This window comes from Bubalus bubalis, chromosome 10, assembly GCF_019923935.1.
Source record: "Bubalus bubalis isolate 160015118507 breed Murrah chromosome 10, NDDB_SH_1, whole genome shotgun sequence".
Taxonomy (NCBI): domain Eukaryota; kingdom Metazoa; phylum Chordata; class Mammalia; order Artiodactyla; family Bovidae; genus Bubalus; species Bubalus bubalis.
This window is the reverse complement of record NC_059166.1, coordinates 22,079,924-22,104,770: the sequence shown is the minus strand read 5'-3', so window position 1 is coordinate 22,104,770 and position 24,847 is coordinate 22,079,924. Positions and strand designations below refer to the sequence as shown.

Below are 24,847 nucleotides of genomic sequence, written 5' to 3'. Positions count from 1 at the left end.
TTTAATAAAAACATAAATATAAAGCTTATAAATTATACAGTGAGATATCTCCCACACTATGATTCTTTATTTCCCAAGTACCACAACCCAGAACAACCAGTTTTGAATGTGGCTTTCCTGAAAATGTTATTATACATACATACACTTCACACACTTATATTCACATACATTTTTTTAAGGAAATGTTATTTTATACATTACATATGCTTCAATATCTTGACTTCCTTGCCCCCACCCCATCTAGAACTGACATTGAGGGGTGATATAACTAATTTCTACTTTTATGTTTGCTTTGGCAGCCAGGGGTCTCTGGGCTCACAGTTGCCAGGAACCTTCTGTCCAATTCAGTTCAGTTCAGTTCAGTCGCTCAGTCGTGTCCGACTCTTTGCGACCCCATGAATCGCATCATGCCAGGCCTCCCTGTCCATCACCAACTCCCGGAGTTCACTCAGACTCACGTCCATCGAGTCAGTGATGCCATCCAGCCATCTCATCCTCTGTCGTCCCCTTCTCCTCCTGCCCCCAATCCCTGCCAGCATCAGAGTCTTTTCCAATGAGTCAACTCTTCACATGAGGTGGCCAAAGTACTGGAGTTTCAGCTTTAGCATCATTCCTTCCAAAGAAATCCCAGGGCTGATCTCCTTCAGAATGGACTGGTTGGATCTCCTTTCAGTCCAAGGGACTCTCAAGAGTCTTCTCCAACACCACAGTTCAAAAGCATCAATTCTTCGGCTTTCAGCCTTCTTCACAGTCCAACTCTCACATCCATACATGACCACAGGAAAAACCATAGCCTTGATTAGATGGACCTTTGTTGGCAAAGTAATGTCCCTGCTTTTGAATATGCTATCTAGGTTGGTCATAACTTTCCTTCCAAGGAGTAAGTATCTGTCCAATTACAATTGCCTATTAAAGGACCAATTTTCTGGTTTAATTTGTCTTTTGTCTTTAAAAAAATTTTTTTTTGGTGGGAGGTGGGCTATTATATCTTCTTTACATGAGCCGTGTAAGCAGTTTTAGTAAATAGGAGAATTGAAAAGTTATTATTTAAAAAAGAGGTCTATTTGACCTTATGCACCAGTTATTGTTAGATGCTATTCTGTATAATTTATGACTTTGGAAGTTCTAAACATCAAGATAATATTTGGGAAATTACTTTTTCAGTGTTATAGTGGGTGCTGAAGTACTCCAAATAAACTACTTTAATATAGTTCACAAACTCAGGAAAGTATTTTTTTAATCTAATGAGAGCATTATTAAAAAAAAAAAAAGACACTAATGATTTTCTATTTGAAACATTTTAAACCGTTTTGAAATAGAGGGTGATTCTTTTTTTTTTTTTAGGGTAGTGACTGTTTCATCCTTAAGATAAACTCTTGTGCATCTGTTATCATCCTTGTTGATATAGTTACACTGTATTCTTTGGCAACATGTTTAAATAGGAAATGTATTTCATGGATTTTTGTAGTTCTCTGAGTCTGCAGTGTTATGGTTTGGCTGTAGTGAACACTGATTTTATTACTCTTGGGGACCGCTTATGTCTGGACCCTAGGTGATTCCCTTGAACATGAATTCACAGGTGGTAAATTGCTAGAATTTTTGCTTCAGTGAAGGAAGTCATTTCACATAGGTCTGTCCTCATTTGCCTTTACATATAGAATTCTTAGGAGCTCAGTATCATTTTCTTAGCAAGAAAATTAGGCCTAAAATATGTCTGTTTGGAAAATTAGATTAGAATTGATTTTCAGTTAGGGTTACTAATTAGTGCTCCAGATTAGTAGTAGTATTAAAAGTTATTTTTGGAAGTTGTATGTGTGTGTGTATGTGTGTGTGGTTTATTGTCTTTTTCTTATATGACTTAATGTCCATGTATTAAATTGTGGCTCTTGGTTTTGATCCTTTTCTAGAGGGCAGTGAGATGAACTGGTCAATTATTGTCTGGTGACTTTATTGCTAGGATTCCAATTATTTAATTAAAAGAACTAGGACTAGAATTACTACTATTCCTATATTCTTGCATCTGTTAGCGGTTAGCTTAGCCAAGATTGTTTTTCAGTGTTTTTATGAATCATCAGGATAAGCTGTTCTGTAACATTCATTCATTCATCATTTCTCTCAGTCAAACATCTTGAAACAGTTTCTACTCACAGTCTCGACATCGTCACTTCCCATTTGCTCTCAATATAATGCATTCTAGCTTTTGCTTCAACCACATCAGTGCTGTGGTTGCCAGGATCATCAATGACTTTATTGCTTACATTTTCTCAAGTCTTACCTAATTTTGTCTTTCTGTACCATTTTACATGGAAATATTCTCCAAGTGTTCTCATCTCTTGGCATATCACATACTCTTACTTTTATTGCTGTAGTTGGCTATCTCTTCCATTTATTCTTTGTTGGCTTTCTTTCCTTTGTTCAATACTTAGCTAATTTTCCAGAATTTTGTCCTGAAACATATTTTATTTTCACTTAGTGCACTCTTCTCTGGCCTCTGTCTCTATTTGCTGATGACTTTCAAATCATTATCTCTAGACCTTGACTTTCTTGAGCTCTAAATTCTTCTGTCTAACTGCTTACTAGATATTTCAGTTGGTGAATTCACAGATCTTTTAAAACCCAAATCCATGTCTCTCACTGTATTCCTTTTTTCCCCTTAATCTTGCTCAGTTACCCAAGACAGAAGTTTAGGCATCCTCCTTGAAGATTTTCTCTCCATCATTTGTCACATCCAGGCAATCTAATACCAAGTCCTATTGCTTCTTACTTTCTTTCTTGTCTTACTGCTTTTACTGCCATTATTTCTTGAATCACAAAACCATGTAAACAGAGAAGGTAAGGTAATAGGTTGTATTAGGGGTGTCTGCAGGAAGCTGCTATGGGAGTTGCTAGGTAGAGGGAGGAGGCACTTAACCAAGCCTTGAGATGTCAAAGTCTAGAAGTTGCCATCTGCAGATAGAAGAATGTATTAGCATTATCCTGGCCAAAGGGACATGAGGCCTTATCAGGGGAATGAGAGAGAGGATATATTCCCAGGAAAGGCTCCAGCATGTGCCAGAAACTAGGCAGGTAACATTAAGACAAAACTTTAAAAATCTAACATTAAAAAGGAGTTTAGGAAAAATGGTTTGGCAAAGGAACTTCTAGGCTAAGGAAAAAAAAAAAAAAAAAAGGAGAGAAACTAAAAGAGTCATGATCATTACATTCAAATAGAGGAAGGATCATCTTTTGAAAATGGGAGTTTGTTCTGTGATATCAGCAGGAGGGGAAGGTAGGGCAATAGCACAAGGGTACCATTTCCCCCCGCTTTAATAGAAAGAAGAAAGTTTAGGATCTGCTGCGTTGAGAGGCAATCTTTACTGTTCCAGATGTTCATATAGAAACTGGAAAATACTTATCAAGTATATTGTAGATGGAATCATCATACTGATTGTTACAATGTTCATACTGCTAATAATACAATTATGGGAAATCATTATATTAACTGAATCATTATATAAAGGTAGCTTAGAGGGCCCTCTAAAGTCCACTTCAAACATCCTTTGCTATGATACTAAAGAACTTCAGAGACTTAATCGTTTACTGTTAAGCTTGAAAGCATTTGCAAGAATAAACTACTTAATAGACAAAGTCTGAACTTTCTTTTATATCTATTTTCTGAACAGGTATTATAAATAAAATTTATATATTTATTCTCAACTAAGATTATTAGTTTACAATTTCCTGAGAAATTGCCAGAAAAGAAATGTTCTACTTTATTTCTGTATTCTTTAAAGAGCATCTTGCAACATCCAGATTTGAGGCGGGGAGACATAGAATCATGAGACAGTTTATATTTATTTGTTCAAAGCTCTGGTCTCATGAAAATTGCTATATGTATAGTTGTTTCAACAACTGTTATTATTAGGGGTTTTATGAAAGTCTGCCAACATGGTCTCAATATTTATATTATAGATCAAAATGTTTTGAAAAGAACTGCTTCTCAACTGTGATCTTTGTTGTTTTTGAAATCCAAAATGTACTGGAGTTGTTTTCATTTCATACAGTTGAAATAGTTTGCATTGCCAGTCTTTTTTTCCCTCTTTTATTTAAAGACCAGAAGTTCTTGGACAAAGAATTTCTATCTCAGACTGATAAGAAAAATGAGAGAATTTTTTCTGGAATGGAGGAGGGTGAGAATTAATAAAAATTGCACCCTTAAATGTTAGTATCCTAGTGATCCTAACACATTCTCATCAATGATAATAACTCATTACTGAAATTATTCTTTGGTCCTAAGGTAGTCAATGTATATTAAGCAATATAACAAAATACTAATTTTAGAGTTTCAGCTTGCCTTGCCTTCAGTAAATTCAGTTGAGCAGGACTCAATTCCTAAGGAAAAAATACTTGAGACCTGAATAATATTTCCATGAATAAGGTAATTAATTTGTGATTGGTTCATTTGATGCTTTTAGGTTCACAGAAATCTTAGTGCTCAGAAATCTTGACACAGGCAATGCAGGTGTTTACATGAATATAAAATTAGCAACTATATTTAGCTGTAATTAAAATCTAGTGTGGTATGTAAAATCTGTTTGTCTTTGACCATAACTTATTCCAAGTTAATGAGATCTTAACAAGGCATAGAGTGTATGTCCTTTTTGCAAAGGTGATGATATTTTCTTAATGAATGTCTGTGTATGGACTAGCTAATTTTGACTTAGCTACAAACCTGCAAAAACATGGTCTAAACTTTTTTTTTTATTATGGCGAATTTTCCCTTAAATTTATACTACTTGTACAAATACCCTGTATTATGAGCCAGGAAATTTCACAGGTGTGGATTTAATTTGTAGTGTGAGTCCACAGAGGTTGTACATATTGTATAAATGTTCATTTTTTTTTTCTTAGTTGACTGAGTAAAATTAAGATTTTTCCAGTCATTGCTCTTTAACTTCCTGCTAATCCAACGTCATTTATCCCATAATCAATTTCTTTTTTTCATGTGATCTTTTGTTTTTTCTAGTCCTAATCCCAAGCGGAAAAATTAATATATTTTGAAGGATTCAGGAGGGATACTTTTAAATTTTTGTATTCTGTGTTTGTATTTCTCCCTCTCAAGCAAATTGCAATGCTTAAGGCTCAATTCCAGCTGCTTTATGAAGCAGTGACAGAAGGTCATTTTAGAAATAAAATGTCACAAATCTACCAACTTCCTCCACCATCTCAAGGAGCTCTATAACTTCCCATTTTCTTGGCTTTTTAAACTGGAAATGCTTTATTTTGGGAAATTTTTAAAGACACTGACACAGTACCACCAACCCATGAAGGAGGAGATCTTTCTCTAATAGGGTAGTTGTTTTATTCTGAGTGTAAAGGGTGGTCACCTGAGAATTAGGGGAATAAATAAGTATGATTTTATTATATTGACTTCCCTGCATAAATTATATTTATAACTGTGCAGTGTGTTATGGATGTGCTTCTTAGATATGTGCATGTGTTCTTAGTTGCTTAGTTTTGCCTGACTCTGAATCCACATGGAATGTAGCCCTCCAGGCTCCTCTGTCTATGGGATTTCCCAGGCAAGAATACTGGAGTGGGTTGCCATTTCCTCCTCCTCCGTGGGATCTTCCCAACCCAGGGATCAAGCCTACGTCTCCTGCATTGACAGTTGGATTCTTTACCATTGAGCCACCCAGGAATCCCATGTTTCTTAAATAGATGTCCTGTAATCAAGAAGATTTTAACCCTGAGCCTAGTTTAATACTTTTTTCTCCTTCTGAATTTACATAGATAAACTTTTGATTTTCCCATGAAGTCTCTCAGAACCCAAAGCACTCTTTATCAGTTGCTCTTTCATCCAAAATAATCACACAACTTTAGTTAAAGTTGAAGTACATTGCCCTAGAAAGTTTGTTAATGCATGGGGTAAATTATAAGGCAAAAGTTAAAGGTACTGTCATCAAAGACTCTTGTCTCAGGACTTCCCTAGTGGTCTAATGACTAAGATTCCATGCTTCCAATTCAAGTGGGCTTGTAACACAGGGGGCCTGGGTTGGATCCCTGGTCAGGGAACTTGATCCCACATGCCGTGATTCAAGATCCTGTGTTCTGCAACTAAGACCTGGCACAGCCAAATAAAAATACTAAGGAAAAAAAAAAAAGATTTTTGTCTCTCTCAGGAAGTGATAAAGTCTAGAAAATGATGAAGTCTAATGAGGTGGATGAACCTAGAGCCTATTATATAGAGTGAAGTGAGTCAGAAAGAGAAAGATAAGTATCGTATATATACGACGCATATATATGGAATCTAGAAAGATGGTACTGATGAATTTATTTGCAGGGCAGTAGTGAAGAAACAGACATAGAGAACAAACTTATGGACATGGAGGTAGGGAAGGAGGGAAAGGGTGAGAAGTATGGAGAGGGTAACATGGAAACTTACATTACCATATGTAAGGTAGATAGCCAGTGGGAATTTGCTGTATGACCCAGAGAACTCAAACAGGGGCTCTGTGACAATCTGGAGGGATGGGATGGGGAGGGAGATGGGAGGGAGATTCAAAAGGGAGGGGACATATGTATACTTATGGTTGATGCTTGTTGATGTTTGACAGAAAACAACAAAATTCTGTAAAGCAATTATCCTTCAATTTAAAAAATTTTTAAAAATGAGTGGTCATCATTTTAGAATTAGAGTTTCATGGAAGAAGTGGGGAGGGGACTTTAAAGGTGGAAGTTTAAATTTGGATTTATCAGAAAGAACTAGAAAATAGTGTATTTTAAGGGAACTACAAATACACCCAAAGTCTAGGTTCAGGTGTGAGTATTGCGTGCAGGAAAAACAAGAAAATGAGTTTAGCTTTGTCTGATGAAGAGCAGGTTGGATTGGATAGTTTCAATGGAAATATGCAAATTCCTGTTTATTTTTATAAGTAATTGGGCTTTATTAAAGATTTATATCAATTATGCTGAAGCAACACTGAGACTGGGTCAGAAATTGTACTGCTGTATACTTCTACATACATACACGTGTTCACTTTTCAAAGTGATGTTTTGAATGTACAGTTGAGTTCCTAGTGTCTATGGCTTGCCATGGGACTTCCCTGGTGGCTCAGATGGTAAAGAATCTGCCTGCAAAGCAGGAGGCCCAGGTTCGGAAGATCCCCTGGAGAAGGGAATGGCTACCCACTCCATTCTTGCCTGCAGAATTCCATGGACTGAGGAGCCTGGAGGGCTACAGTCCTTGGGATTGCAAAGAGTTGGACAGGACAGAGCCATTAACACTTTTTACATGGCTTGCCATATTTGTGATTAGGTTGTTATTTTCATCATCTTCCTGAAAAGAGAAAAACCAGTAGGATATTGTTCTCTTTAATATGTCACATATGATTATAAAGTTACTTTTACATTTGCAAAAGAGGGATATATATGTGAATAAAAGCATGGCTCCTTAATTTGGAAGTGAATCAGTATCATGTAGGAAAAGCAAAACCCTATAGAAACATGTATGAAACTCAGTGTTTATTAAGGAAAAATCCTAATCGTCATCTTTGTCAAAGGACAGAGATAATACCATTTAACGTTTAATGTCCTTTATTCAAGTCAAACAAGGTGAGTGCAGTGCCTCACAAGCAGTAGGGTACACTTCCCAAGGGATTTGGGGCAAGAGTGAGGTTTTTTTTTTTTTTTTTTTCCAGTATAAATTTATTTGGCTGCATTGGGTCTTCATTGCAGTATGTGGTATCTTCGCTGCATTATGCTGGGTCTTTCGCTGAGGTGTTAGGATTCTCTAGTTGTGGCACAGGGACTTATTTGCTGTTTTCCAGATCAGGAATGGAATCTGTATCGCCTGCATTGGAAGGGGCCACTGGGCCACCAGGGAAGTCCTTCAAGAGTGAGTTTTATTGCGTTTAGAAGAAGCAGTGTGGAAACAAGGACATGACTGGCTAAGAAGTTGGAGTTTCTTATAAGGCTGAGAGGTCCTGTTTTCTAGGGTAAGATAAGCCAGCTGTGGTTGATTATGATTGGTGAATGATGCTCTTTCCTGGACAAGAGGTGTTTCCCAGAAGTGCAGGCTGACTTAGATTCTGATTTATGACCTGAGCTGGGCTACTGGGATGGCCTGTATGTGGGTCCATACAACTTTCATTATCCTCTTATGTTGTTTTAAATGAACTTGAAAATTAGTATTGGAAAAGCCTCTCTGACCAGTTCAAATGGCTGATGTTTATGTGATTTTTGATCCAGATATCCAAAATACAGAGTTTCATACAGAGGTACAATCATTTTCTAAACTGAATTAAGCTTCTGGTATAAAGTACCAGAGTATTAGGGGTACAATGACCTCTCATCTGGGTGATTAAGAATTTAAAGAATAAAATTCATAACACATGTGCTATTATTTAGTTTTATAAACTGTTAATAACCTAATAATAAGTCTAAGAGCTTTATAATAAAGAGGAAATTATGATAGCTAGGTACATGTTTAGTTATATATTTGATCATACATTTATTTTTAGAGGACTAATGTATATTTTTCCCCCCAGCTGTTCTGTTTTTTAGTTATATTTTTCCATAGTGTTTTTTTTTAAATAGCTATCATTTCATAATTCTTAGTTTATCAGAGAAACCAGCTTTATCTAATTTTTAACAAATAGTGCTAATGAATTCAAGTCTAGTTGGCATAGATTCTCTGAAGTCTTGGAAGTATATCCATACCAGTTATGAAATTGAATTCTTATTCTCATATAATTTTTTTCTTTCTTGTTCAGTCACTCAGTCACTTCTGACTCTTTTCAACCCCATGGACTGCAGCACTCCAGGCTTCCTTGTTCTTCACTACCTCCCTGAGTTTGCTCAAATTCATGTCCACTGAGTTGGTGATGCTATCCAACCATCTCATCCTCTGTCACCCCTTTCTCTTCCTGCCTTCAATCTTTCACAGCATCAGGGTCTTTTCCAGTGAGTTGGCTGTTCTCATCAAGTGGCCAAAGTATTGGAGCTTCAGCTTCAGCACAGTCCTTCCAATGAATATTCAGGGTTGATTTCCTTTCGAATTGACTGGTTTGATCTCCCTGCCATCCAAGGGACTCTCAAGAGTCTTCTCCAACACCACAGTTCAAAAACATTGATTTTTCAGCACTCATCCTTCTCTATGGTCCAGCTCTCACATCCATACATGACCACTGGAAAAACCATAGCTTTGACTAGATGAACCTTTGTTGGCAAAGTGATGTCTTTGCTTTTTAACACATTGTCTAGGTTTGTCATAGTTTTTCTTCCAAGGAGTAAGCATTTTTTAGTTTCATGGTTGCAGTCACCATCCACGGTCATTTTGGAGCCCAAGAAAATAGTCTGTCACTGTTTGCATTGTTTCCCCATCTATTTGCCATGAAGTAATGAGACTGGACGCCATGATCTTAGTTTTTTGAATGTTGAGTTTTAAGTTTAATTCTTCTTTGCTTTCTGCCTTGAGGGTGGTGTCATCTGCATATCTGAGGTTGTTGATATTTCTCCTGGCAATCTTGATTCCAGCTTGTGCTTCACTGACCAAGCATTTTGCATGATGTACTCTGCATATAAGTTAAATAAGTGAAAAAGAATCATTTTTGTCTGTCCTATTATTCTGCATAATTTTGTTTATCTAATGCAATAGAATTATAGTTTAACTTTAAAAAGTTACAGAACTTATTAGATACTGTTTAATTATAAAGTATTTTGTTTTGAAGATGTGTTTAAAATTAATGGCTCTAAAGACAATTTTTGTATTCCAGCTTGGACTTTGCACCTACTTCAATTTGAAAATAGAGAAAACACAAGAATTTAGGTAAATGACACAAATATAATCCACATGATAGAGTGGTGCTTTGCAACACTAATAAGATAGTTAATACAAGTCAGTAAGGTAGGTTGATAACAGGAGACAAAATATTAAGGGTTAGAGGAAATATGTAAAAATCTGAAGAAAGTAAAATGAACCAGAGAAAGCAGCCTTAAAGGTGGTGATTAAGAAATTTGTGCTGAATAGAGGAGTTGTTGGGGCTTAAGGAAGCAAAAAAAGAAGAAGTCAGGGGAGGGAAAGAGGTAGAAAGCCTTGCTGGTGACTGTTCTGAGCTGCTGGGAGCAAGGTTCTGACTGGCAGCAAGTGGGAGATGCCCATAGTTTGACTGCTAGGGAGCGGAGGAGGGAGAAAGCAAGCACCTCTTTAAAAAAATTTATGTCAAAATGGTGTTCAGTGGTCCATCACATTGAATCAACACACCTTTATGGAGAACATTATTTAGCACACCCTAGGGGGGCACATTTCTTTTGGTCTTTGAACTTGAAAACCTTTTCTTGTTGATCTTTAATATGGGTCATTGAACAGATTCTGTTTTACCTGATTAGATAAATGGTAACAAGACTTAGGTCGACTTCTTCTATTTTACTGTACTTACTTAACAGTTCACTTTGTCAAATTTCTACCCCCTCTACAAGATTAAGGAAATTAGTGGTTACAAAGTAATGTAATTTATTCAGCTTGAAAAGTTACTGAGGCATATATTTTCCCACCTTCTTAACCATCATTTATTTGTTAGAAGCATTCCCCGAAGTGTATGATGAGTCAACATTTCTTTTGCCTAAGTCCAATAAAATCAAAGCATTATTTAATTTAAAATGTTATAAATTATGTGCATGTTAATGTTCTTTTCTTAACATTTAATTGGAGACTTTTTCTCAATTAGCTCACCAAAATGTTACTAAGTTCCTCTGTGTCTGTCTGGTATTTGAACAGAGAGGCAACTAATTAGAATAACAGAACAGCATGATTGTCATTCCTGCATTTTTATAGGTTGTTTTTTTTTTTTAAGGGGATTTTTTTTTTTAAAGGGAGCTGTGCCAAAAAATGTATTATATTACTAAATATAAGATCCACACTCTTTCATAAGGCACTTTTTCACCTCATTATCTAGACACTCCTTTATTTTCTATTATAATACCAACCAAAAAAATGGAATGTTTCCCCAAGTTTAAAAAAAAATAAAAGCTTTCAAGCATAAAAACTCAAACTGCTAAAACAAATATATCAGGAGGTGGTTTTTGACAGAAGATCTTCTCCATTACAAAAGAATTTCCTGAAGATTACTTTAAATAGACAAGTCCCTTAGTGTGCTGAGAATCCAATCAAAGAATGTTCCAAGTTTTAAACACTTTTATGGGCACACCTGTTCCTAATATTCATATGTAAATGAATGCTATTGACATGTGTGTCCCAGCGTGGGGGGATAAGTGAAAAATGGTTTGTGAATTGCCAATGTTGAAAAAACAGTCAAGATGACTTAGTCTACTTTTGCCATATACTATTTTGTCCTGCTAACCTCTCATCCTTTCATCCTAGTCCCAGAGGAGAGGGTTGGAGACAAAGTGAAATTTCACTCAAGGAAGCATCCTCTGTGTTATACAACAATAAAAATTTTTAAAAAAGAAAAAAAAAAACCCAGAATCTTGAAATATTAAAAAAGGAAACACACTCTGTGGAAAGAGAGGAAACTATTAGATAATACTAAATTAGATAATGCTAAATAAGTTTTACCCTCCTATTCTAGTTGTTAGTACCCTTAGATGAAAATACTCCAAATTTATCCCTCTAGTGTGTTTTTAGTAAATTGATCTATTTAATCGAATCCTTAAAGCCCATAGTATTTATAGTGGTCATTTCTGTGAATTGTGAATCTGCTCACATTTGTTGTTCATGAAATTGTGAAAAGATTTTTCATGTATTTTCATGAATAGCTTTGAGTGTGAGCTCCTTCAAAATAATACTTTCATGGCTTTTTAAAATGGTCCCTAGTAATTGTACCTGGTACCTTGTACCTAGTACTATACATGGATGCATAAATAAAAGGACAACATATATTGGACAAGTGTTTGATTTTATTTTACCTATGCTATTTCACTTAATACAAATCTGTGCAATTGGGGCATCATTAGAGTACTGCTGCTGCTGCTGCTAAGTTGCTTCAGTCGTGTCTGACTCTGTGCGACCGCATAGACGGCAGCCCATGAGGCCCCGCCGTCCCTGGGATTCTCCAGGCAAGAACACTGGAGTGGGTTGCCATTTCCTCCTCCAATGCATGAAAGGGAAAAGTGAAAGTGAAGTCGCTCAGTCGTGTCCGACTCTTAACGACCCCATGGACTGCAGCCTACCAGGCTCCTCCATCCATGGGATTTTCCAGGCAAGAGTACTGGAGTAGGGTGCCATTGCCTTCTCCCATTAGAGTACTACTCACCTTATATGTAAGACCAAATGGACTTGCTATAACCATGCGTTCCGGGAAACAAACTCACTCAGAAGGACAATGCAGATAGTGGAGTGCAGTTTATTACACCAGTGGGCCCACAGCAGAGTCTCCTTAGCCAAGGACCCTGACCAACTTTTGTGTAAACCTTATATACCTGTGTACTGCTCAAGCCCACATCCCCAAATTCCTTAAACCTAGCCTGGAAAGTGTTAAAGAGAGATATAATCAGGTTACAGCCATGATTGATAATCAGAAGGGTTAGCTGGTTATACATTGTAGCCTACACCAATGGGTGCCATAAAGATTACAAAGGTGATTGACTACATAGGGGATTATTACATTCTTTTTGGCGACGGGAAATCTTGGTATGGAATCCGGTGTTTATCAATCCGGGAAGTCCAAAGCTCACTGAAAGTGCAAGATGGAGTCAGCTTGGCCTGTTCCTTTCCTCCCTCAGACTCAAAGACAGCTCTTGCCCAGTGTCAGGCAGTGAGTTGACTTCAGACTTGCCATGTTGTCATGGACTCATCTATTCCCTCACTGGCCGTTGCTCCCTTTCTCCCCTCAGTAATATAAATTAAAAGTTACCGTCTTTTATCCTTATTATTGTGAAACTGTACCAGTCACTCCTTCATTGTTTTTCAGTTTATAGTACAAGTTTACCATGATGATCCATCCTTCCTTTATTTGGAAAATTCACCAAGAGCAGGAGGAAGAGACCTCAGGGGAAACACAATTTGGAAAGAAACTCCATTTTGTTTCAATGTTAAATTTTAACTCTCAATCTCGTTGAAGTATTTACTCAACTGTCAGTAAAATGACAAATCTTCTACCTCATTTCACAAGAGGGCAGCACTTTCTTTTAAAATTTTAAGTATGACTCTTAAAAATATAGTCAAATTAACTTTTTCTGTCTTGAAGTTAAGCTTGAGTGGTTTACAGAAGGACTAGCACCTATCTTTCTTTGGGGAAATTTAAGAGTAAGATAAATGCAAAATTTTAGAGTAACTTGGGATCCTTTCAGGAAATGAAAAGATGAATTATAATAACCCCTAGAATTTTTTACTTTAAAGTTGTGAGATGAACTACTTCAGTAGTTTTCAGTAACTTTTTAATTATGTAAGCGTCTAATAAGATCATGGCTTTCTCTTCAATTTTAAAATCACATTAAGGGTGTATCATTTTAGTAAATTCTGGTTGTTTTACTCTTGTCAATTAAAAACTATTTATTGGACAGCGGCTGTATGTTAAGCAGTCTACAGGGCATTTGAGGCACAAATTAACTTTTTCTCCTTCTTTTTTCTTCAAAGAGCCTAATCTCTAATGAGGTGAAAAGAAAGTTAAAACAAATTCACAAAACAACCTCTAAACAAAACATGTATTAATACCTGTAGGTAAAGTGCAGGGTGATAGTGCAGTATAATGGAGAAATGAGGAAAGAAAATTGTTGAGTTAAAGCTGTATAATACAGGGCTTTGAGTAGAGGGTGGAAACTGAAATGGAACTAAATGGCTGGGTAAAACTTGAACAGATAGAAAAAAGGGAGGCCATTATTTGAGAGGAAAAGATCCTATCACTAGAGAAAAAGTTGAGTATGTATTGAAGAAAGTTAGAGAAACATGTCCTTGAAAATATTGTGTGGAGATCACACCTGGAATTGTATGGCAAGGTCGCCAGTCACATGTGACTATTACATTTAAATTAAAATGAACTAAAATTAAACAAAATCAAAATGTATTTCCTCAGTCTCATTAGCCATGTAAGAGCCGTTCTGCTCTTAGGTACATCAAAAATAGAGAATATTTCCACCATTGCAGAAAGTTCTACTGGACAATGCTGTATTACAGTTTAGATATTTTGGAGTTGGGATGTAAAGAATCATTAAATAAAGATAGAAGGGCTGATATGATAGTATCAAAAACTGGTAAAAGTGGCAATATGTTTAAAAAACTGAGATAAGTTTTATTATTTGGCTCTCTGGTTAATTATAAAAGGGTCTCTGAAACAATATTCCAAAAAGATTTTGTGCAGTAGCAACATTGCTTGGGTATTTGGTTAGCCCCCAAGGTTATAATTTTGATGCCAGTATTCCTTTTATAAGCCTAAATACTAGATTTGGTGTTGTGCTCTCAAAGGCTCTATTACTGCAATCATCTCATAATTTTATTTTAGAGTTAAAACACCTGCCAGATCAAATTTTGCATTTAAATAGTGCTCTGAAGCCTTGGCTTGACAATATTTAATGTAGAGCTAGTGGTTCAGTGGTAAAAAAATCCTCCTGCCAATGCAGGAGACGTGGGTTAAACCCCTGTGTTGGGAAGATAACTAGAGAATGAAATGGCAACCCACTCCATATTCTTGCCTGGAAAATCCCACAGACAGAGGAGCTTGGTGGGCTACAGTCCATGGGGATCACAAAAGAGTTGAATACAAGTCAGCAACTAAGCAACAACACAGACATTATAGACCTCCTTCTACTATTTGATATAGCCTTAAACAAGAAATTGCCAGATCTCGGTGTCCCGTGGTTGCTTAAGCTGTAGTTGTACATTTCCTGCAGTATTTTGTTAAAGACACCCACTCCAGACATGGCAAGCAAAGCAGAGTCCATGGTCTTTTCTCTCTCACTACTGTAACTTAGATCCAGGAAAGAAATCGCTGTTTGTATTTGCAGCATCTCTTAAAGCAATTAGTGGACTCTGGTACTCAACTCTCTCTGCCAACCCACCAGGTGAGATCACGTAGCCCAGTTTGAAAGGTGAAGCCATACTTCAGTTGCCTTGAGCAACTCAGGCTAGATATTCTTTTTGGGGTGTATATCAATGGGTTTTATAAGCATTCCTTATTTTTTATAGGGTAGAATATCACAGTATTAGATGACAATAGGAGTACTGGTTTCCTTAGAAAAAGAATAGCTTGAATTGTACAATGCCTATTTAGACACAAAGTTATTACTTAAATAAGCTGGAGTTACTAGTTATAGAGTAACTTATGAGAACAAAAAGGCTTTGTCTCCATCTCATTTAGAAAAGTTTACCATTGACCAACCCACTGCTGTGGAAGACTTGTTTCTATTGAGGTTTGATTTGCTAGAATGTCAGACCATCTGGCACCTCAACGTTTGTGAAACTTTCAGAGACAAAAATGATTGTCTGCAGTGGCATTTACTTTCACATCTAATGAGGCTACCATTTTTAAATAGGTATCTACCTTGAAAGATAATTTTGTTTTACTTGGGAATTTTCCATCTATTTCTTGACTTAATTTTGTGTGGAAAAAGTAACATGGCTCTGTAGTAAAATTTTCACACTGAATAAAAGACAAAATAAAGTATCGCATTGTAGGCACTCACATCTCCAGCCCCCTCTTAGAGGTATCTGTCTTATCTCTTTCCAGAAATATTGTCTGTATTTCATATATTGTTCTTTTATGTAACTATATCAATTATCTCTGCTTTTTTAGTGTATACATATATATCCTATATACATATGTAATTAGAGATTATTTCTTATCTGCACATAGCAGTCGTCTCCGTCATTTCTAGAACTGTACAGCATTCCATTATAGGAGTCCACCAGAATTTATTCACATAGTTATCTATTGACAGATGTTTAGATTGTTTTCAGCTTCTTGCTCCGTCACATATGACTTACTGTGCATCCTTGCACATACGTCTGTTCGTATGTTTGAAAATTAAATTCCTAGGGATAGAATTTCTGACTCAAAGTTTATATGCATTCTAATGTTTGATGAATTTTGCTAAATGATCCCCAACCCCAAGTTAGGCAGATTTTTAAAAGTCAACTCTGCTGCTTTTAATAATCTTCAGGAAATGTAATGGCTTAACTTAATGCTATCAAACATAGGAATTCCTCATTCCATAATCAGGTTTTATTATGAGTTGCAGAATGGATTGTCTGGGTTCACTGTCTATAGAGTACTTTATTGAAACTTTTTGGGGAGGAAATAAAGACATAATGTAGAACTTGTTGCTTAGTGTAAACAGACTAGGGAATGGGGATAAAGATACAGATAGTAAATAAAATTAAATATCCTCCGGGAGAAAAAAAGATGACTATACTCTTTGTAGGGAGCCATATTTGTAAGTATAAGAGGTTTGAGTGGTACGTGTATTGATTGGTTATTGTTGAGACTAGTGAGGGTGAATTATGCTTAGGGAGTCAAAGTAGGCTTGGGGCGTGATTTTGCAGAGAATTGCAGGTGAGATGCTAAGCAGGAAGATGGCAGGAGCATGGATCAGAACTGAAGCAGTAACTCAGCTTTGAATGGATTGGCCTACAAGCCTCACAAAAGCCTCTCTGATCTCACTAGGTTAGTCTGAACTTCTTCATGGTTCACTGAATGTCCAGTTCCTTAAATCCATACTGAGATTGTAGGAACACTGCCCTCCTGGGAAGAGTACCAGTGTTTTACTCGGGAGTGAAAACAGCACCTTCGATTTTTATTTATCTTGACACATTCATCCTTATTATTAAAATTTGTATTTTAATTTTGGCTTTAAATGTCTCAATCTGAAGAGCTACAGAAAGTTGGAAAAACCCTTTAAAAATCTTTAAGGACCTTCTTCAAAGCCCTTGCAATTTAGTTGCTTATTCCGCTATCAGTACACATCTGGAATTGTGAGGTTCAGCCATCTGGGATGGTTTCACTCTTGTCTGATGCTGCATAGTTTTTAGGAAGGATATGGTTTTGAAGCATTAACTTATCTTGGCATTATTTTAGCCACCTAATAAAGTACTCTCTGAATCATTAAATATTGAGAAGGTTGCTGAAGGCTGACCCCTGTACCTGGTTGACTAACTCAGAAGCAAATCAGCTGGATTTTTCTTCCTCAGACTCCACCGCACCCATCCGCTTCCCACAAGAATAAAAAGCTCTTTGTACCTTTAAAAATGTCAGGAGAGTCTTCTGCTGTACGTTATGGAAACCTTATATTGAGTCTTTTATTTTACAATTTATAATTTTTATTTCCCAATTGCTACCTGCATAATTATCAAAATAGATGACATTATTGAAGAGATGAATGTGCAAAATAACTCTTTGTGCACCAAGCATATTGCCTAAGCTTCCTGGGATAAAAGGAGAGTTCCGCCTTTCATCAGGGGTCTCAGGCCTCCATTTTAGAGTGAACCTTCTGCCCTTTAGGGCTGTATATTATTTTAAATAGCTACCAGCTGACAGACTGGGTTGCTGGCTGCTGTTAACTAGACGGCAGTAATGTATTGAGTAGTCTTCCCTTACGAGAACTACAGAGGCAGTAGACAATGAATGAATGGAAATCTCAGATCATGATTAGGGTCTAGAAGCTATTTTATTTTTGACATAAACCCCAAGTTAGAAAGGTTATGAGAAAAGACAATTGTGTATAGTCCTTTCAAAGCCATTATAATCGGGATCTTAAGTTTGAATGGCTTTGTAATAAGTAAATTTTTCTACCCACGCCCAAAGCTCTTCATTTTGAATAAAGCCATGATGTACCGATTTATTTGTAATCACCTATTGACCTCCATATGCTTTGCTTTAGAAACTTCCAAGAACGCTTTCTTTTCTTTTTGTTATCTTGATCAATGTAAAGAGAAACCTGTTAGGTTTTGCGTAGGAAACATACTTTTGTCTTTGCAGTGTTTATAAATGTGAAGTTTATGTTTAGTGAGAAGGGTATGCTAAGATCCACTATTTGGGTATGGCATAAATTGTTTTTCAGCAATGCATTTAGACTTCTCTTTTTGCTTATATTTGACTGAACCCTAAAGAATGTTTTCTTGCCGTGATGAAATTGCTAAAAAGTAAGTCATCTTTTAACAAACTAAATAAAATACTGTTTTGAAGTGTAAAAAGTTTTTAAATTAGCTTATCCTTTGAACGTTTTTGCCAAAGCCATATATACATGTAGCTCTCTTCATTTTGGCAGTGGAATGTCATTTTTATTAAGTAATGTAGGTTTAGATTTTATTGATTCCATTATTGACTTTTCCTGTTTTTCTCTCTGGTTCTGTAACCTTCACCTTCTCATGGGACTATGTTGTCTACATTTGAGACATGATTTATTTAACTGGAGAATCTTAGAATAGTCAGTGTTTTTTGATCTGTTACAAACAGATTGGTAGAATTATGTTTATTCCACTTGAAGATTTAGTGCACAATTTCTTTGCACATTAGTTTAGACTGGCAAAATGTCAGTTGCTTCAGATTTCACCATCCCGTTTACTCAGTTTCTGTGGTGATATATTGCTTTCACTGGGGGCCTGTTTTTTTGTTTGTTTTAATAATTACAGGATTACAGAAGATAATTTATCAAAGAGGTACTTGGTTAAAAACAGAAAGGACTATGGAGATGTAAGGAATATTACCAAGAGGTTATTTTGTGTACAGAGTTTAAACTGAGAAAATATTCTTATTTATAGATGCCAAACACATAGTAAAATGTGCTCACAGTTATAAAAACAATTCTTATTCACATTTTATAGGTTTTACTTCTAATGTGTCACTCAGTTACATAGGGCACAGTCCTTTTGAATAATATACTAAATAGCTATTTGAAATTTATGGAATATCTTTGGACTTTACATAAAATAATTTGTCTTTAACCCTTTAAAGATAAAATTGTTAATGTCACTTCTGCTTCAATTAAAAACTAACACTTTTAGTTACTTTACAGTGTTTTAGTGAAGATATAGTTACAGTCTTGTTAAAATTAGGTGAGAATAAAAAATTTTTTTCTTTTAAATGGTTCCATTTTTCTCCGAAAGAGGATGTCATCATAGCTAGGTTCATCACTATCTTAGTTTTTGGAATTTTATAATTTTGAGTGTGTGCCTGCACACATATTAAGTCGCTTCATCATGATGCACTCTTTGTGATCCTACGGACTGTAGCCTGTCAGGCTGCTCTGTCCTGTCAGGCTCCTCTCCAGGCAAGAATTCTGAGTGGGTTGCTGTACCCTCCTCCAGGGGATCTTCCATACCCAAGGATGGAAACTGGGAGTAGGGAGCTTTGTTTAAGTATTCCCTTTTCTGCCCAAGCGGAGGATGTCAGTTCTGAGAATGAGTGTTAAACATTTGCAGGGAACATCAGGGCGGTGAGTGGTTGGTAGAGCCTCTGACTTCTGGACACCCCACTCTTGAATTCCATATGGGAATTCTTCTTCTCTTCCCTTGTTGTTGTTTGGTCACTAAGTTGTATCTGACTCTTTGAGACCCCATGAACTGCAGCACACCAGGCTTCCCCACCCTTCACCATTCCCAGAGTTTGGAGTTTGCTGAAATTCATGTCCATCGAATCAGTGATGCTATCTAACCATCTCTTCCTCTACATCCCCCTTCTCCTTTTGCCTCAAATCTTTCCCAGCATCAGGGTCTTTTCTAGTGAGTCAGCTCTTTGCATCAGGTGGCCAAAGTATTAGAGCTTCGGCATCAGTCTTTCCAATGAATATTCAGGACTGATTTCCTTTAGGATTGACTGGTTTGTTCTGTCTTTATCTCTTCTAGTACTAAAGTGCCAGCTTTAGTCATGCTGATAAAGTTCCCCCTGCTCTTTTCTTCAGGGAAGGTACCCTAACCCGCAGGGTGCTGCTTCTTTTCCCTCGTAAAGATTAGCCTTGCCTAAGGATACCGGATATTCGGAGCTCTAATTGTATCATACCATTCTTGTCTTGGTTTAAAACCCCTTTAAACATAAGGCTCTACTTTTGGGAAAGACTATGTTCCTCCTCTCTGTTACAGAGAGTTTTTATTTAATTCACTCTTCTGATATATGCATGGAACAGAGTTGGGGGTGGTGGTTCAAGTTTGTACACGTCTCTGATCACAGTTACCCAGCACCCTGGGTGGTAGTTGGACGTTTGCCCAGCTGAGAAAGATTGTTCTATTTTTTTTCTCTCTCTCCCCTTTATTTATTTGTTTTTTTGTGGTGGTGGTGCTGGAAGTGGTGTCCATGCTGGTGGTTCCTTTTGTCTTGTATTTATGTAAAAAGTTTATCTGTTGCTGCTGAGAGATCTCAGCATGTGGCCCTAGAGCCCTCCCAGATCAGGGTTGCCCTGGTCAATTTCTGTGTAAGTTTCTTCACCCCGTTTTTGATGATTGGTCTTCATGCTGATGTCAGTGCTTTTTCCTTCTGGATGTACACTGCACAGACTAATTTTATTTCTAAATTTCTGGTTAATCAGTGTACTATGCTTGTGTTTGAAATTGTAGTGTCTGTGTATAAATCTGAAATGGGCACTTTGAAAACACATTCCACTAGGGATCTCATAAAGCCAGCTTGCCTCTGGGGACATGTTGATTTTTATGAATAAATGATGAAAATATTTATTAAAGCCTGTTAAATTTTGTATAGATCTGCATATGTAAAACACATGCTACTTCAATACTGATATGAATAAGTTGGGAATGACTTGGAAAGAAACATTGTTTGCAAATCCAAAAAATAGTAACTATATTGTATAGTGTTCCCCTATAGCATTTATTTTTTCCTTGTGTTTGGAATCTCTTTCTCCATATGGTTAAATGAGTGCTAATAATTTTGATGTTTAAGTAATTCAAATAGCTTTTTAGGAGATACATATTCTAATTTCAAGGTTATTTTTCCTTTGCTCTAAGTACTGATGCAAAAAAAAAAAGCTTAGTTATGTTAAGATTAAATTCATTCCATTTGTGATAGTGTCACTTTTAAGAGCATTACTTATTTATGATGAAATTCTGCACACAATTAAAGAAGTATGTTTCATATGATCATATCTGTTATATTTTTGTTGGTATACTAAATAGCTATGTAATGCAAAAACAAAATCACATTTTTGCCTTGGACTGATGTCCCTAATAGCAGTGCAAAGAATATATCATTTGGATTCAACTTTTTCCTTGAAAGCATTTAAACTCTTAACACTTTGTAGAAGATAGTGTTTCTCTCGGTGTCAGGAGTAAATTAACATCAATATAGAGGGCACATTTAAAAATAACTAGTTATTGCTCACATTTTGAGTAATTTCACTTAAGTTTTATTTCCGAAACAAGTAGATTCCCTCCATGAAAACAGTCAATGAGATTAAAAAAAAAAAATACTTTCCTTTTAAAAAGACTTTCCCATCCATTTTGCTGTTAAAACCTTATTTAGAAAGAATGCACTTGATCACACTTATTTTGTTTGATGATTTGTATGGTGCTGTGCTCCCTTTCAGTCCCTCATGTTTTCATGGGTGGGCTCTGAACTGGAATATGGGTCCTGTGATTATTCAGGACTGAGACAATTTGAGAGGTTCTGGTACTGCAGATCAGGGCGGGGAGACCTCCAGGAAGTGGGAGTGAGCTTCACTTCAAACTGTGTGTGAGGGGTGGTGGAAGGGAGGATGCTGATTAAAATAATAAACAACTGCTTGAAAGAGAAGTGGATTACCACACTCCTGTCAGATTGGCCCAGGGAGCTGCCAAAGCTGATGAGGCCGCCTGCCCTGTTGCACGCTCTGCAAGGGGGCCCATGAGACCTGCTGCTTACACTTTTCTCTGGGTGCATAGAACCACTTTTTAAATAACTTAGTTCTGTTGCTCTGACACAGCATCCCTTAGGCACAGCCTGACTTAGGGAAATGGATTGAAACTAGCTTGGTGGTTACCATAGCAACACAGGCTGCCGGTGACTGTGAGCGTGCAAGCCGGTGGCCTCTTGTCCCGGGTTTGGGTGTTTCTTCAGACAGGAGTGCCCTCCTCGCTGTTCGAACTCCACATAAGTCATGCTTTTTGAAAACTGGCTCCTTACCCAGGATTTTTTTTTTTTTTTTTTTTTTCCTTTTTCTTCCTGAAACCAGTGTGAATGGAGGAAGTTGGTAATGCTTGGCTCTTTATTTTTATTCTTTTTTTTTTCTTTCTTTCTTTTTTTGGCCTTCTCTCATGCAAGTTTCCAGGATATAACTTCTTTTTTTGCTGTGCGTAATTGAGACCAAACTCTAAGTTTGGGGCCCAGGAGAGAACAGTTGTGGGCTGCAGGTCATTAGTGAGGTGAACAGAAGGGACTCCTAAGCTTCCCAGAGAAAAAGGAGACCATGCCAGCCTCGTGGAACGCAGCTAGCAGAGAACATACCGACAGGTCTTTTCCATATGAACTCCGAAGTCCATGAAGTCCCGGAGCCTCAGTGAAGTGGCTAAAATGTCCCAACGCAAGCTGCTGCTGCTCATGGACCATAGCTCAAGGGCAAAGCTTGTAAAGGATTTTACAAAGGATTTTAAAGTATAGCCAGAAAAGATACGGTTTTTAGAAGTTAAATGCTGTTGTCTGAAGGAAGTTTGCCGGAAAGATGTAGGCTTCAAGGGCTACTGGACAATGATTGGTCTGAACTTCAGCTTACGGGAATTGCTGACAAAATTTGAAAAGGTATGCAGAAAGCAGACTTCACGAATGTACTTTTTTTCCCCCTCTCTCTTCTTCCTTTCCTTGTCTTCTTCTTTCTACTATGCATTTGGATGGCAGATATTCTATCAATTCTGATTATTTAATATAATTTCTAAGACATTTGATTTGATATCCTCTTAATTTTTTTTTTTTTTTTTCAACTAAGGATTGAGTTAGCACTCTTTCCTTTGGTCTGGAGGGCTTGTCATGATGCCTGTCAGTTTTAGAATTTCACATCAGAAGAGATCCTTTGTAGTCAGGTCGGCTGGTAATTTAATTGAAAGTTATTTTGGAGAAAAAAAAAAAAAAAAAAAAACAGTAACAACACTCTGTTTTCATGCCAGAGTCTGACTTCATCAGGAGTGGGTTCTATTTTCCATACCCCTCAGGTTTCTCTCCCTGCAGTGGCCAAGCACTGACTTTTCTAGCCTCATTTCTGAAGTTTCAGTTCTGAAAGTCGGGGGAGGATGCCTCCCAGGGATGATGGCCCATTTGATCCTAGACTTTTCCTTTTTCTTTCCGGCTGGGTCTGTCTTAAATGTCTGTCTTAAATGCGGAGTGCTTGTGTGCACCGTGGCGCTTTCATGCTTGGATCTTTATTTTTGCATTTAGTTCTTTTTTTCCATAGGAAAGTTCTTGGCACACTCTAGGATTGAGTCTAGCCTGCCAAATGCTACCTTACATTTATAGTTAAACAAAACAGAAACCCCCAGCGTGCTGCTCATGGGCTCCTGCCTTCCTCAGCTTTTGGATACCAAACACCTATCTTCTTTCAACTTCCCATGTTTAAAGGAAAGAAGAGGGGCAGAGGATTCGCTGTGCATAAATCAATTACTTATCAGTTGTTAAAGATGTACTCAGGGGCTTTCACCACGAATACCCTATGGTTCATTGAATGTACAAACATAAGCAAGACTATATTGAGTCACTGAAAGAATAATGAGCTTTTTCTTACAAACCCACAATTGCCGGAGGAAAAGAGCATAAAACCGCGTCATTTTATGAAAAGTTTGAAAGCTTTTCCAAAACAGTTGCAGTCATTGCTTGCCTCCTGATGGTAGAAACAGTGCAGTGAAAAGAGGGTGGAAGAATTCAACTTCTCTTGGTCAAATGATCCCTCCTCCTGGCTTCTCCTACCCCAACTGTCCTAGCAAGGGTTGTTAACTCAGGACTCACTTTGACCTCTCCCTTTAATATGTTATTAAGCACCTACATTCCTGAGGATAAAGGATGGTTCCTGGTTAACTCACCCACCATTTAGAAAGGGTGGAGGAGATTAGAGAAACTTTCTTTATGGCAGCTGGTAACTGCAGGTGACAAACTTTATGACCATAAAGAGGTCTGTTAGCTTGGTTTGCATAGATTTTTCTGTTTCTTCCTAAAAAGGTATAGGGCATATGTTTCATAAATAATTCATTACTTAGACCCCCTGAGAAGCAGTAATTGTGGGCAATAGCTGGACTTTTGTATTGTAATTGCTGTTATTAGTCTCCAAAGCCTAGGTCAGATCCCGGAGGTTAGTAACCTGCCTCAGCCTTTTGGCCATTTGATTGACGAAGTTACAAGTTGTGGTCATATTCCTTTGTTTCCTTCTTTAACTCCCAAACGTTAGTACCTGCATGTTTCTATTTTAGTAGTTAAATTGACAGTAAAAGAAGCTTACTGACTTAGTCCTGTCAAACGCTTGATTTAGGATTTTTTTTTTTTTTTGAAACAGAGCAAAATCAAATAAACAATTTTGTTGCCATTCATCATCTGAAGTTCTCCATGTATATTTATTTTTGTAAGTTAATCTCTTTGGCATATTTCATTTTTAGGAAGTTGTCATACGTGAGTGTATTTTTCTCCAACTTAAGTCTCTTTTAAAAAAATCCTTTGTGTATTTTCACAAAAGCTATCTCATATATTTAGCCTATGCTACATTGATCCCTTGCCAGGAAAACTATATTATGAAAAGGTACCACTACCTCACAGCTCTCAAATACAGCTACATTCACCCCAGCTCTGGAAGCAAAAATGTCATTTCTAGGGAAAGGCTAAGGCTTACTGCTCTAAAGCAAAAGGCTCATGATACCTTTGGAAACTGAGCAACAGTCTTCCCACAGCCCCTTTATTCTTAGTTTCCTTAGTCTTATCTTTTCCTTAGGCTTAGTGATCTGCTTCTAAAGAGAATACTAACCTTG

General features: G+C 37.0%; 1 protein-coding gene across 15 annotated transcripts in view; it reads left to right on the top strand.

The window, feature by feature from the left end:
- Nucleotides 1-24,847, top strand: part of UTRN (utrophin) — a 561,026-nt gene that overhangs the window by 350,500 nt on the left and 185,679 nt on the right. Inside the window, exon 1 of one of the 15 annotated variants that reach the window (XM_044924149.2) lies at nt 22,196-22,646. The exons of the other annotated variants lie outside the window; for them this stretch is intronic. Coding sequence (XP_044780084.1) covers nt 22,596-22,646 — 51 coding nt within the window. The 5' untranslated portion in view covers nt 22,196-22,595. Of the gene's footprint in view, nt 1-22,195; nt 22,647-24,847 lie in introns of those variants that run through there. 15 annotated transcript variants of the gene reach the window in all.